General features: G+C 42.5%; 1 protein-coding gene across 1 annotated transcript; it reads left to right on the top strand.

Annotated features, from left to right (window-relative positions):
• Positions 1-7193: 7193 nt before the first annotated feature.
• On the top strand, positions 7194-10930 carry LOC102523749 (olfactory receptor 2S2). The gene is made up of 2 exons (XM_006183420.3): positions 7194-7204; positions 9959-10930. The coding sequence occupies exon 2, from the start codon at positions 9959-9961 to the stop codon at positions 10928-10930; it is 972 nt and encodes a 323-aa protein (XP_006183482.1). The 5' UTR covers positions 7194-7204.
• The last annotated feature ends 3325 nt before the right edge of the window (positions 10931-14255 follow it).

The following is a 14255-nucleotide window of genomic DNA, read 5'->3' as shown; positions in this document are numbered from 1 at the left end:
CATCAACAAATGTGGAGAAGTTATTTGGAAACTTAGCATCTATTTCTGACTTTTTTAAAGCAGTGAACTTGAATAGAGGAAACCATCCTTGATGTGAATGAAAGTATCAGAACAACAGCAAACAGCACACTTGATGGCAGAACACCAGTGGCATGCCTAGGATAGCATGCCTGGGTTAGGACATCTGCTCTCAGTGTGTGCATCGTTCTACAGAGTCTACCTAATTAAAATGGATAGAGAAAATAAATAAGGAACAGAATATAGAAAAGAAGAAAGAGGAAAACTATTCAGTAAGTAAACAGATGTTTACTTAAGAAAAAAATTTGAAGCAAGTGCAAAACTACTACAACTAATAAGAAAGTAAAGTAGGATGGTCATATATAATTCACATCAGTTACAACAACTTTAAAATACCTAGGGAAAATAAATACAGAAGTTTGAGTATATTACATATTTACATCGGTCATGCATTAACAGAAGAAATTTCTAAAAAGACGTTTTCATGTTGGAGGGAGGAAAAGTCCTGAATGTAAGCTTCAGGGCAGTCTAGCATATCCTCCCAGTGCCCTCATTCAGTCTTTTTCCCCCTTTCTAGCAAGTTGGGATGACCCATGTTCCATCTACTTTCCCATCCCTAGAGCAGGTCCACCCTATTTGCTAGGAACAAAGGTGCAAGACAGGGCTTGGAGGCAAACACAAAGGCTCACTGATAAAGGCTCTCAGAAGCAAAGAAAACCAGCCTTTACTCCAGTACTTGTTTTGGAAATTGCCAGAGTTTAGATCAGACCACTGACAAATGAGTCTCTCAGAGTTCTGTGTATGTGCAGATTAATTTCTACCTGATGATTACTGGTGACCATTTTTCTCAATTTAGGATGACCCCTAAAATCTTCAAGAGAGTAGAGTATCAATGAAGGTTATCATAAATATGACCAAATCAAACATCACAGATAATCACAGACAACATGTCAAGAATGTAATCACCCAAAGAGCTTAAATCAGAGCATTTCAGATGCCAGACAGGCAATGTAACTGAGGGAAAGAACGAGGTGGGGAAGCAGGAGCGAACTGCCTCTTCCTCCTGGTTCCAGCCAACTGCAGCCAGGCAGGAATGCAGGAAGGGGGGGGAGGGGTACGCAGAAGCTGCTCCCCATCCTGCAGGTTCCACATTTACCTTTAGTGCTTGCAGAGTTGAGCTGAGTATCTCCCTAAATTCTTTAACAATATAAAGATAAGTATTATAAGGACCAAACAATATTTGTTCCCTAGTCACTTTTGGCTATGGGTTGCCAATTTGTGACCTCTGCTATAAGCACACATAAATCATAGTATTGCTGGAGTTCTTAAGAACACCACGACAGAGGTCAGTTACACCTATTGTTCTGGGAGGAAACTGCTCCCTCTCATTCTTATCATGTGGTTCTAGTGGGGCTGCCAATGGTAGTACGTCAACCCTTGGCCACAGCAATTGTCTAAGGGAAGGCATGTAACATAGGTCAGACTAATTTAAACCATTCTCCAGGATATTTCTAATTGGGGCAAGAAGAGAAGGGGTATTATATAAGCTTCCTGTGCTGCACTGCAGATCACTACTTAGTGGCTTAAAATAATACACATTTACAGTCTTGCCGTATCTGTGAGTTAGGTGTTAAAATAAGTCCTCGGCAAGGCTGCAGTCTAGGTGTTGGCCAGGGCTCAGTTCTCATCTGGAGACTCGAACAGAATGTGAATTAGGTTGCTGACCGCTCTCTTCCCTAACATATGAGGAAGTCTGCTCACCAGAATTTAAAATGAAGCCAGGAAAAGACAAGTAGAGATAAGAAACAGATGAAGGGACAGAGAGTCCTAAAGTTCCTAATTCCAGTTGTGCCTGAGACTGAATCCACCCTTGAATTTCTCAGTTACATAAAAGCATCAAAGTAAAGTTTATTTTGAAATTAAGCTGGCTGGAGTAATTTTTCTACATAGCAACTTACAAAGTCCTGAAAATTACAAAGCCCCAAGTAAAGGCATCTTTATATGGTCACTTGCTGACCACTGCGTACTCCAACTGCAATTTTATATTTTTTTACATGAGATCATTCCCAATTAAGAGAGAAGAAACTACAAACCAGCCTTGTTCAAATCCCAGACTCTTTTTCAAATAAAACAAAAGGAATAAATTCCTCTCAGACCTGTACTCTCCATGAACATTGATGTCAAAATGCTAAATTATAAAAATCAGTAAAACAATTGGAGGCAGGTATAGCTCAGTGGTAGAGCATATGCTTAGCATGCACAGTCTTGGGTTCAATTCCTAGTACCTCCATTAAAAAATAAATATATAAATAAATAAACCTAATTACCTTTCCACCCCCCCAAAATCAATAAAACAAATACAGTAATGGACTTAGAGGATAATTCCCTGTGAGCAAGTTACATTTATTCCAAAAATGCATGGATAGGCTAAACATTAAAAATTCACCACATTAACAAACTAAAGAAGAAAAACCAAATGATCATCTCAATAGATGTAGAAAAAGTGTTTCACAAAATTCAATGTCCTGACAAGAACTACTCTACTCCAGCCAAACATCAGAAAAAACAATGGCCCCAGCCCCACCCCACCAGCAAAGACTAATCTGATGGCCTAGATTTCTACCCTTGCCAGGCTATGACAAGGCAGCCCAACCACTCCCCTGCCAGTGTGGTATCAGAGGAGGCTGAGCAGGGAGGTGGGATGTTTATGTCCCCTGGGAAGAGTAACAAGTTCCCACCCCACACTGTCAGTGGAGACTACGTGGGAAGCTCCTTCTCCTTCCCACTTGACTGGTATCAGAGAAGGGGGCCTAATGGAAAGTCAGGACTTGTGTCTATGCTTATGAAGCCACCCCTTCCCATGGTGTCAATGGAGATCATGAGAGTCATACTAGGCACTCCTGCCTCTGCCAGCCAGAAGGGAATCAACAGAGCCCTAGTGAAACTCCTGTTCTTCACCCAGCAGTAAGAAGGATACTATCCTCCTAGGAATGCAAGGCTGGTTTAATATTCAAAGATCAGTCAACGCAATCTACCATATTAATAGAATAAATAGGAAAAAATCGCATGATTGTATCAAGTCAAGCAGAAGAAACTTTGGGAAAACAACACTCATTCATGATAAAAACTTTCAGTACTGAACCTGTGGTCCCAGCCAGTGAGGTAGGGCAAGAAAAATAGGCTACAGATCAAAATTTTTGAAGAAAGGAAAAAACCTGTCATCATTCATAAATAAATATCATTCATAAATGCCTACTATGTACAGAATCTAAAATAATTTAGAGATATAAGTATTTAAAAGAGAGTTTAGCAAGATCCCTAGATAAAATAAATATACAAAAACCCAACTGTATGTCTATATTCTAGCAATAAATATGAAACATTTTTAAGGACACCAAGAAATATAAATAAAGATATTTATATATTGAAATAAAAAATAAATACTACCATACAGAGGTAAATCTAGCAAAAGAGCTCTAAGACTTTTATGCATATAATTATAAATTATTAAGTGTTTTGAATGATATTAAAATAAAGAGAGAAATATTTCCCATTCATAGGTAAGAATATTCAATATTACAGAGATGTTACTTCTCCCCAAATTGATCTATACATTCAATGTAATCCCAATATTTTAATCTCTAAAATAATTATTGTAAAATTTAATAAGCTGGTTCAATAATTTATATGAAACAACAAAAGACCAAGAACAGCCATGACATATTTGAAAAAGTATTGAGTGGGAATAAAGGGATTTACCCTATAAGAAATCAAAACATAGAATAAAGCAATATTTATTAGGGAAGTGTAGCATTGACACAGGAATAGACATACCAATGGAAAAGAACAAAGATCTCAGCAACAGACCAATTTATGTTTGGAGACTTGACATATGACAGAGATGGTAATGAAGATTGGTGGAGAAAGGACAGGTTGTAAATGCAATGAAGACAAATGGGAATACATGTGTGTACCAGGGAAAACATATAAAATACTTATAGCAGCATTCAGTTGGGAAGCAACCCAATTATTCATCAAAATAGAATGTATAAATAAGCTGTGCTATGGTCATATAATGGAAGTCAGCAAAAGAAATTAATGAATTTAGCTACACTCCTAAATATCAATGAATCTTACAAACGTAATATTGAATGAAGAAAAAACAAAGAAAAGAAAACCTCAAGTGATCTGATTTTTATAGAGTTCAGAAAGACGAAAACCTAAACTATACTGTTTAAGGATGTATCCATACATGATAAAATTCAAAAAAAGCATGGAAACAATTGTAACTAAAATCAGGAGTGTGATTATCTCTGTAAGGAAAGAAAGACGACTAGGAGTAGGGAAAAATACTCAGGGAGGTTCCCAGGTGCTGGCAATGTTCTACTCCTTAAATTAGGTAGTGATTACTTTATTATTCTTTTGATTTAAAATTTGTTTTATATATTTTGATATGCATTTACATATGTGTGCTATATATCACATTTTAAATTATTTTAAACACAAAACTTTAAATACTGCAATGAGATGTCATTTCTCAACTCAGTTTGGCAAAGGCCAAAAAGTCTTAAGACCAACATATTATGTTGACAGAGCGTGGGAAAACAGACATTCTCACATACCGATGACAAGAATGTGTAAATTGGCAATATCTATCAAAAGTACAAACGTACATTAAACCATATTTTACTATATGTACTAAGTTATTAATATGCAAGTATGTTTGTTGTAGTACTGACTGTAATAGCATAAGATTGGAAAAGCTTTGAAAATCTAAGTGTCCATTAATATTAGACTAGTTAATTAAATGATGATACAACTTCACAATGGAATATATGCAAACATTGAAAAGAATGACGCAGTACTATGTATTTTTTCCCAGGTATATATCTCTAAGGTATATTGTTAACTGAGAAAAGCAAGACAAGACAGAGTGTATTTGTGCTAAATTTATTTTGGAGGCAAATTTAGCACAAATGCACACTGTCTTACTATCTTACTTTCTCGCTTAACAAATGCATAGAATATCTCTGAAGAAAAAGCAGACAAGAAATTGCTAACATTGGTTGCCTTGAGGGAGACGAACTGGGGGACTAGAGACAGAGGTTTAATTTTATTATACCTTCTAAACCTTATGAAGTTAGTTCCAAGTACAAGCCAGACCTATTAAATAACAGTGATGATGCTGCTGCTGCTGCTGCTGATGATGATGATATCAATGGTGATAAAAAGAATTAGATGTACTGAGATTGAAATCCCTGCTCAGCTGTTCACAAGACATGTGGTTTTTGGTAAATTGCTTAATTTTTTTAAAGCTTGGTCCCTCAAATAAAAAAAAATAGGGGGATAGTAAAACGATCTCCCAGGAAGACTGGAAGTAGACACTCAACATATATGTATTGCCGGATTTTACTGAACTTATATAATATGTGTGAAGCACTTATCATGGTGGCCAGCACGCGGGGGAGCCTCAATGAATGCAGCTAATTCTGCAGTGGCTGCTGCTGTTAGACATCTGTCCTGCCTCTCCATTCTGGGTGTCTAGTCTTTCAACTTGGGGACAAGGTGCTCTGTCCCTGAAGCAAACACTGGCTTCTCTGAGATGCCAGGAAAGGCTCAGGAGGAGGCCAGCATCTGCTGTGCTCCCCTCGCCGCCTCCAGTTGGCCATGTCCCTGTCACTGTCTCTAATTGTGACGGGTTGGGGGGATGTGGTCCCTGGAGCCCCCAGGTAGGCTGGGCCCCTGCACCCTGTGCACATTTTACATTCCACACTTTAAATTGCTTCTGGGACTAGAAGGGTCCCCGTAGGAGTCCATGGCTGCAGCCTGAGGACTCTCTTCACTGTTGGGGAAATAGGCTCTTGGGATTCCTGGGCCTCAGACCAAGATGAGAGGTTCTCTACATGAAAAGTCTGTAGCAGAGATGCCCAGGGCTCATCGACAAAGCTGGGAGGAAGGAAACACCCACAAGAGGCTAAAGTTCCCACAAGGACTTTGGATGAAAAAGAAGAAAGAGGGTCTCAGAGGTAAAGGAAGTCAGGCAGGGGAGTGTCTGGGTATTACTCTGGTATCCAGGCTCTCACCCCGGCGTTCAGTCAGCAGTTGAGGATTGTGTCTGGGATCAGGGGACTCAGAACAGCGGCCACAAGCAGGAATCAGGTGGGGAGAGCTGGGCTGTGGCGGGGACAGAGGTGGTGGCCATGCCTTCTGTAGAGCATTTCCTGTACAGACTTTCCGCCTAGCCCTCCCTCTGCTCCAAGACACCATCCCATGGCTGGTGCCACAGCAGGGAGCAGCAACCAGAAGTAAATGCCAGGCGGGCCCTCACGCTCTCCAGTGCTCACCACTGATCCAGCCCCTGCCCTGCTGCTCCATCCTCACGAGGAGCCAGGGAGGGGAGTGGGAGGGGTCCCCAGCCCCTCCTGCAGAGATTTCTCAGAAGAATGGGGCTTCCTCTGGGTCAGAGGGTGAGCAGACTGGTGGGCCTCAAGGCTAGTCCATGTGGTTCCCACTCTGTGGCTACTTCTTCCCATTTTTCTCAATTTCCTTTGATAAATACTAAGATTTTTATCCACTGACTACAAAGTAACTTGTGCCTGTTGTATTAAGAGAAAATTTGGTCATACTAAAGAGGTACAAAGAGGTACAAAACCGCTGATTTTGCTGTAATTTCCTTTCAGTCACTTCTAGCCACGCATATCATCTACCTAATTGAGATTGTAACGGTGTGTACAATTTCCTATTCTCCATTCTCATTTATCACTATAGTGGAATAATATTATAGTACAAAAAATTACAAACATAATGTTCATGTCATTCCATTATATGAAATGGCATAATTTACTTAGGCATTTATTAGTGGATGGTGATTTTTCCCATTTTTTGCTCGCAAATACTGCTGTGGTAAGAGCCTTTACTCCAAGATACTGGCCCTCCACTCTCATGGATTCCGTACAATTATTTCTCAGAGCTGGAATTGCTGAGGTGATGGATATGCAGGTTTTTCAAGTTTTCCCTCTTTCGAGGCAAACAGCTCCTCAGAAAAGCTGTATGAGCGTGTAAGCGGCTCTTTTGACCACACTGAGCTGCCTCCCATTCCTCAGCTGCCTGCTGGCTCCAGAGACAGGCAGGGACAGGACCACAGCAAGACCAGGCCTTTGGGACAAGCCGGGAGCCACACCTACAGGTACGGGCACAAAGTGAAAGCTTCCCTTCCTCTCCCTGCTCCTGCCTGGCCTCCCCACTCCTTTCATGGGCTGTGGGAGTCAGAGCTCTGTTTTCTTCCCTTCTGAGTCCCCTCCAAAACCTGACACAGCACTTCCTGGTGACCATTCCTTGATGGGAAACCAGGCATTCAGATCTCCTCTTCACACACACACACACACACACACACACAAACACATATACCCTCTCCCCACACCCGAAGGAGTGAGTAGCCACCTTCACCAAGGACTGCTGCTTCCCTGCACAGGGCAGTCCACGAGAGTCAGGATGCCCAGAGAAGCACCAAATTCAGCCTTCTCATAATGCACATGGGGAAACTGAGGCCTCGGGAGGAGAAGGGACTTGCTCAAGTGACATAGAAGACCCATGTCACGGGCAGGGGCAGGTCCCACAGCTCTGGTCTCAATGTGCAAGGTCTTCCTAGATGTTCAGTCTGTCCCAATTAAACCAACTTTTATTTAGCACCTTTCATATGATAGGCACTAAGACTTCCACGGATGCAGCTCTCACACAGGTCAAATCCTGGACCTCACTCATGCCCACACCACATTATTCATGGGCAGGGGCTTCTGTGTGCGAAGATCTGTCTGAGGGCAGTGGACAGAAGGGCTTCTCTAACAGTAGCCACCTTCCTTGGCTTCTGTAAGTACAGCATGTCCTTGTCATTATTGAATTTTGTTTGTGACAGTGACCGTAATGTTTACTTTTCATTTCCTGGAGGGGCTGGGAGAGCCATTGGGAGGAATGAGATCCGCTGGGGCAGGAGTTCATGGCGGGGCACCCAGGGTGGGCTTGTGCTGAGCAATCAGGAACACCCTCACGTGCTGAGGCAGAAGGCAAGGCAGGGAGGTAACAGGCTTGTACAGGAAATACGATGAAACCCGTAACTGCATACTGGGGGAGACTTCTCCTGGATTAGATCAATGGTTCTCTGCTGGGTGCTGTTTTGCACACCGCTCGCCCCCCAGAAACATTTAGCAATGTCTGGAGAAAGTTTTGGTTGTTACAACTCTGGGAGCGGGTACTACTAGCAACTGGTAGGTAGAGGCCAGGGGTGCAGCTAAACAGTCTACAGTGCACAGGACTGTTCCCCCACAACAAAGGATGATCAGCCCAAAATGTCAATGGTGCTGAGGTTGAGAGACTGGGTTCAACTCAGGGCAGGAGCTGAAATGCCTGACAATGCATCTCACATAAATTCTTTCACGATGAGTGAGGCAACAGCGTGCTGAACAAAGAGATGGATCAGAGAATACACAGAGCTGGTACTGGAGAGACAGGATCTTTTAAAAATCTGTGCACCAAGACATCAAGGCAGCTATTTGGTGAAAAGAACTCAGAATTGGGGCCTGCAATTTAACCATTCTGTCATTCCACCCTACAGAGCAAAAGCTTTTGCTCCTCTGAGCTTTGGTGACTTGCTCCATAAACCTTGAATGACAATATCTTCTCCATGGGATGTTTCAAAAAATATGGTACAGAGTAGATGCTCATTAGTATTAACCACTCATCCTCCATCGTCCACCCACTCCTACACATACGCCCCACTGCAATTAAGAAAGAGTTAGAGAAATATTATCAATGAGGATTCTGGATTTAGCGTCTGAGCAATTGCAGCTAAAAGACTAGAAACCCTCTACACAAAGACACATAGGTCTCCCTATAAGCTAGCTGCCTGTATGGAACACAAGGATGGGGTCAGAGAGCCGGAATATTACACAAGAATAAAATACAAGCATAAAAGGACAAAGAAAAAAAAATTCCTAAGTTACCTCCAAGCTACAAATTTCACCAATATCCCAGTGAGATGAGGTTAGAAGTTGATGCTGTATGGTCTCCTATCTGTTAACTGTAGTGTGTATGGTTATTAATCACTGAGTCAACTGGTCAGTAAGCTGCACAGCTGTCATCCCAGAGCAAGGTTCAATCACTCCAGTCAATACTTGTGTTGACATCATAAAGTTCCTCCCCATATAGGAACCTCCTCATATACTGCTGTCAATCTGTATTAAAATAGGCAGATCCCAATGCTGATGACAGTCAAGTTTGTGTCACTGATGGTGGGCAGACTGGAAAAGTCTTCCTCAATATGGCTGAGCCTTTATCTGGGCTTGCTTCTCTCTGGAAGTGGATTAACACTTTTATACAAGTTCCTTCCAAATGTAATCAAAATTTAAGGAGGCTTTAAAATTTGCTGCTTCTAAGAATTGGATCAGCTTGAGGATTTTCCTCCCTGAGAATCTAAGAAAACTCAGATGAAATCAAATTTCTGTATATTTACATTAAAGAGAAATTATTCATAGCATTTTCCAGCCATTAAACATAAGACAGAGGAAAAGCTCTCCTTGGCTGGGGATCAGCTCCCCTGGGTTCAAGTCCGGTCTCTGTCACCAACTTAGAAGACCTGAACAGGTCACTTCCCTCTCTAGGCCTCCGCTGCTTTGATGGGCAATGAGAGGATGCAGCAACACGAGAGAAACCCCTCACATAGTGAGACTGCTGGACACTCTCGCCCAATCCTGGCCCACTGAAAGCTCTGCTCCAGCTCTGACCTTCTCTCATCTAAGAGCTGAGGACACCTACTGTCTCTTGTGGTCATTTTTCTATAAGACACACACGCTCTCCTGTTATGCAGCAGGTCTTGACCATGTACCAGATGCCTGGGACTCTTCTTAAGAAAGCCTGATGTGCTGCTTTTGTACTTTGCTCACGACAGATGGGATATTACATGGAAAAAGCTAATCAGACCTCTCCAGTGCTGGGGTTCATTCTCCTGGGCCTCTCAGCCCACCCGAAGCTGGAGAAAACGTTCTTTGTGCTCATCCTGCTGATGTACCTGATGATCCTGCTGGGAAACGGGGTCCTCGTCCTGGTGACCGTGTCTGATTCCCGCCTGCACACGCCCATGTACTTCTTCCTGGGGAACCTCTCCTTCCTTGACATCTGCTATACAACCTCCTCGGTCCCTCTGGTCCTGGATGGCTTCCGCACACCCAGGAAAACCATCTCCTTCTCAGGCTGTGCCGTGCAGATGTTCCTCTCCTTCGCCATGGCGGGGACAGAGTGTGTGCTTCTGGGCATGATGGCATTTGACCGCTACGTGGCCATCTGCAACCCCCTGAGGTACCCTGTGGTCATGAGCAAGGCTGCCTACGTGCCCATGGCTGCCAGCTCCTGGGCTATTGGTGGTATTGCTTCTCTGGTACACACATCCTTGGCAATTCAGCTGCCCTTCTGTGGGGACAACATCATCAACCACTTCACCTGTGAGATCCTGGCTGTCCTGAAGTTGGCTTGTGCTGACATCTCCATCAATGTGATCAGCATGGGGGTGACCAATGTGATCTTCCTGGGGGTCCCTGTGCTGTTCATCTCTGTCTCCTATATATTCATCATTGCTACCATCCTGAGGATCCCCTCAGCTGAGGGGAGAAGAAAGGCCTTCTCCACCTGCTCTGCCCACCTCACTGTGGTGATAATATTCTATGGAACCTTATTTTTCATGTATGGGAAACCCAAGTCTAAGGACTCCCTGGAGGCAGACAAAGAGGATTTTTCAGACAAGCTCATCCCCCTCTTCTACGGGGTTGTGACCCCCATGCTCAACCCCATCATCTACAGCCTCAGGAACAAGGATGTGAAGGCTGCCCTGAGGTACCTGGTGGCTCAGAAATACTTCAGTCAGTGATGTAGAAGGAGCTTTCAGTAAGTGGAAGTAAGGACTTCAATCATTTCAGCTGCCATTCAAAAGCCAAGTCAACTTAACTGGAACAATCTCTTGCCCTTAAGTCCATTTTCAAGGGATGTTTAACTTTTCAGAGTGTATTTCCTGAGTTTTGGCCATATGTCTGACAGCTTCAACAGATGCCAGAAAATAAATACTCTAATTAAATGATGAAGATACACCGAACACGTGCTAGAACCAACAACACAGGAAACTGAGAGCAAGCCTAATGGCCCATATTGTGTCTAAACTGCAGAGTCAGTACAGAGAAGCGAGGTGGCCACCCCAACTGGAATCACCAGGAGACTCAGGGGAACAAGGAGGAAGTGGAAATTTTCATCTTGGACTTCTGTTTATTAGATTCAGATGTCTGAAATGCTAAGAAGAGACAAAGAAGCTTGACCACATAGAAAGATTTGGGGTGGGAATAATCTATTTTGATAAGCTGAATTTCTTTTGAGCTATGAAAAAAAATTGAGGCTTTTTTTCTTGATACATGGCACATTCTGAAACACTGCTAGTAAATTAAATTAAATTAAATTACGGTACTTCAATAAAAAAAGAAAAGACGGAGTAGAGTTTGAATTTGACACTCATCACTTATAGCAATTCCTAATCAAAAAGCTAGTATTCTGTTAGATAACTCACATTCTGGAAAAAAAAAAGATACATGATAGGTAAATAGACAGATAGAAATAGATAGTGGCTAAGTATGTTTGTAGACTTTGGGGTTGGGGCCTAATGTTTGACAGGTTTCTCTGCTCTGGGAATTCTCAGAGACTTTAATATGCTCAAGTGCATGTGAATGACCAAGAGATATAAAGTCTGTAGCATTTCGTGAGTCTCCATAGTTTAGCACAATAAAACTGGGAAGTATTTCTTACTTATGACCTTGGACAGATTGCTTACCATCACTCAGCCTGTTTCTTCAGATTTTAAAAACCTAACCACTTTATTTTACATGGATTTGATGAGATACTATAAATGAGTGTTCTACAAATAGTAAGCATCACAGTAATGTAAGATATTGTCAGAAGTATTATTATGAGTGCTACACAGTGCTATGTGCCACGTGGAAAAAAGTGAGACATAGTTCCTATTTGGAACAACAGACACAGAAAATGGATGGCAGTGGATGAACAGAAGCAGTTTTATGGCAAGTTATATTAAATGCTGAGAATTCTGGAAGAATAACTTAAAAGAGAATTTAGAAAGTGAATCCAATTTTAAGAATACAGTAAATACTGGAAATTTTTGCTTCAAGTGATATTTAAGTTTTCTTATATTTATTAAAAATGAATTGCACAAGATAATGATGCACATTGTGTTGATAAAATTTCACTATTTGTCAGTCATGTTCCTGATTTCTACTTTGCATCAGCCAGAGTACAATCTAGCTCTTGCAAATATACAAGAGTGACATCTAGTGGCCACTCAAGCAAACTTCAGACACTTGCGGAGCCATGCAATATCATCCTTAGAGGAAGCTTCAGAGGCCTTTTCCTCTTGTTCAACCTTAGCTACATGATGCGTGGAGCTCCTCTCCAGTATCCCTGACCTCAGTTATCCATCACCTGCTTGGACACCTCCGCTGACAAAGAATTCATTACTTCTGGATTCTAGCTGTTTCATTCAGCCCTACTAGCAAATTCTTTCTTGAATTATGCTGAAATATATCTTCCAGTAGCTTCCACCTTCCAGTCCTAACTCAGCTTTGCGTTTCTACGTGAAATGCACCTAATCTGCTTCCTTCTGACATATGAAGGTAATTCTTCTACTCCCAAGCCTATTCCCCTCCAGCCTAACCCACCCCAGCCCTTCCTCCTGTGCCAAAATTAATCAACAGTACCCACCTGGCAGCTACTGAACTGTGTCTAGAGCATCATCTCTTATTTTAGCAAAAGAAAGACTGTGATATTTCTGAAAGTACCTTGGGAATAACAACAGCACTGCTTGATCAGACTGACATAGAGAAACACTTTGAACAACCCCACCTTCTTGGTAGGCTGTCCTCTATTCCCTTTCTTTTCCTCTGAGTAATGGCAGCCCTATCCTTTTATGTTGCAAGTTACATGATCTTGATGTATTGTTAAGTTAGCAATCACATAAACTGTCTTCTCTAAGAACAAAGGCTAACCCCACTCCAGTTACACATTCCTTGTCTTTTCATTGACTGGCATCATCAGTCTTTCTGAAAAAGTATTGCTATGATACCACACCATATAGGAACTCATTTCTAATATCCCCCAAATGAAAATCAATAGAATGGATAAATTATTTGGTGGGACAGGTGGAAACAAGGACTTGCTCCGTCCAATTTGCTTCCAGTTCCTGGCTGTGTTGCCCCAAAATGCCCTTGAGCAGCAGCAGCTGGTTACAATGTCCTGCTTCTTTCCGCATTCTTATAACCAGGCTCATTGTTTTGGGTCTTAGTTCCATAAGGCTCCTCCCCAAACACCAACACAAATTCCAGAGGAATCAAAGATTAAAACGTAAATTTAAAATCCTAAAGATTCTAGGTGAGAATCCTCCTCTAGGTGAGGATGATTCTGGGAAAACGGCAGTTTGTTCTGTAGAATCCATGATGCTTCACGACCCAACCCCAACCCAGCTACTCTTATTTCCTAGAACAAGCAGCTGCCGAGGCTCAAAGGCCATGGGCAATGCCCTGGCTACGGTAAGGTCCCAAAAGATGTAGCAGCAGAGGAATTTTACTCCTCTGTACCAGGAGGTCCTGGAGACAAGCACCAGGGTGTTGGGGCAGGAAAGGAAAGAAACACTGTGGTAGCTAAGTCAGGTTGGGTGATTCCTGGCCACAGAAGGGCAAGGCTGTGGCTTCCATGTCAGGGTTGCTGGAAGAGCCCAAGGTCTCTTTGGCCCTGAGCAGGGGATGCCCCAGGCTTTACGAGCCTTGGCAGCTTGGGGCCTGTTAAAGGACTCACAACTGGCTGAGGTCTCACATCCTAATTCACAAGAGATGACTACCGCACCTGCCCCACTCTCAGGATGCAGCAACCTAAAGTGTGCCAGCAGCAGGGCAGCTAGCATCCAGACAGAACAACAAACAGGACCTAGAGAAACAAGTCTCCTAACGTAAGTGAACTGCAAGAGGAACAAAAACATGCCAAGAGTATTCCAGGAGCTTCAAGTCCAGCACATAAAGTCTTTCTGATAAGATGGCAAATTAAACACTTGTACAGAATGAAGTTGGCCAAGACAAAACACAGTATGATGCAACTTGAGGAGAATGCAAGGTCAGAGGAAGGTTTTGAGGGAAAGAGAGGGGAAG

Source organism: Camelus ferus, chromosome 4 (genome assembly GCF_009834535.1).
Source record: "Camelus ferus isolate YT-003-E chromosome 4, BCGSAC_Cfer_1.0, whole genome shotgun sequence".
Taxonomy (NCBI): Eukaryota; Metazoa; Chordata; class Mammalia; order Artiodactyla; family Camelidae; genus Camelus; species Camelus ferus.
The sequence above is the reverse complement of the archived record's forward strand: the minus strand, read 5'-3'. Positions and strand labels throughout refer to the sequence as shown.

Excerpts from the sequence above, each read along its gene's own strand:
- LOC102523749 (XM_006183420.3), top strand. The coding sequence starts at position 9,959 with ATGGGATATTACATGGAAAAAGCTAATCAGACCTCTCCAGTGCTGGGG.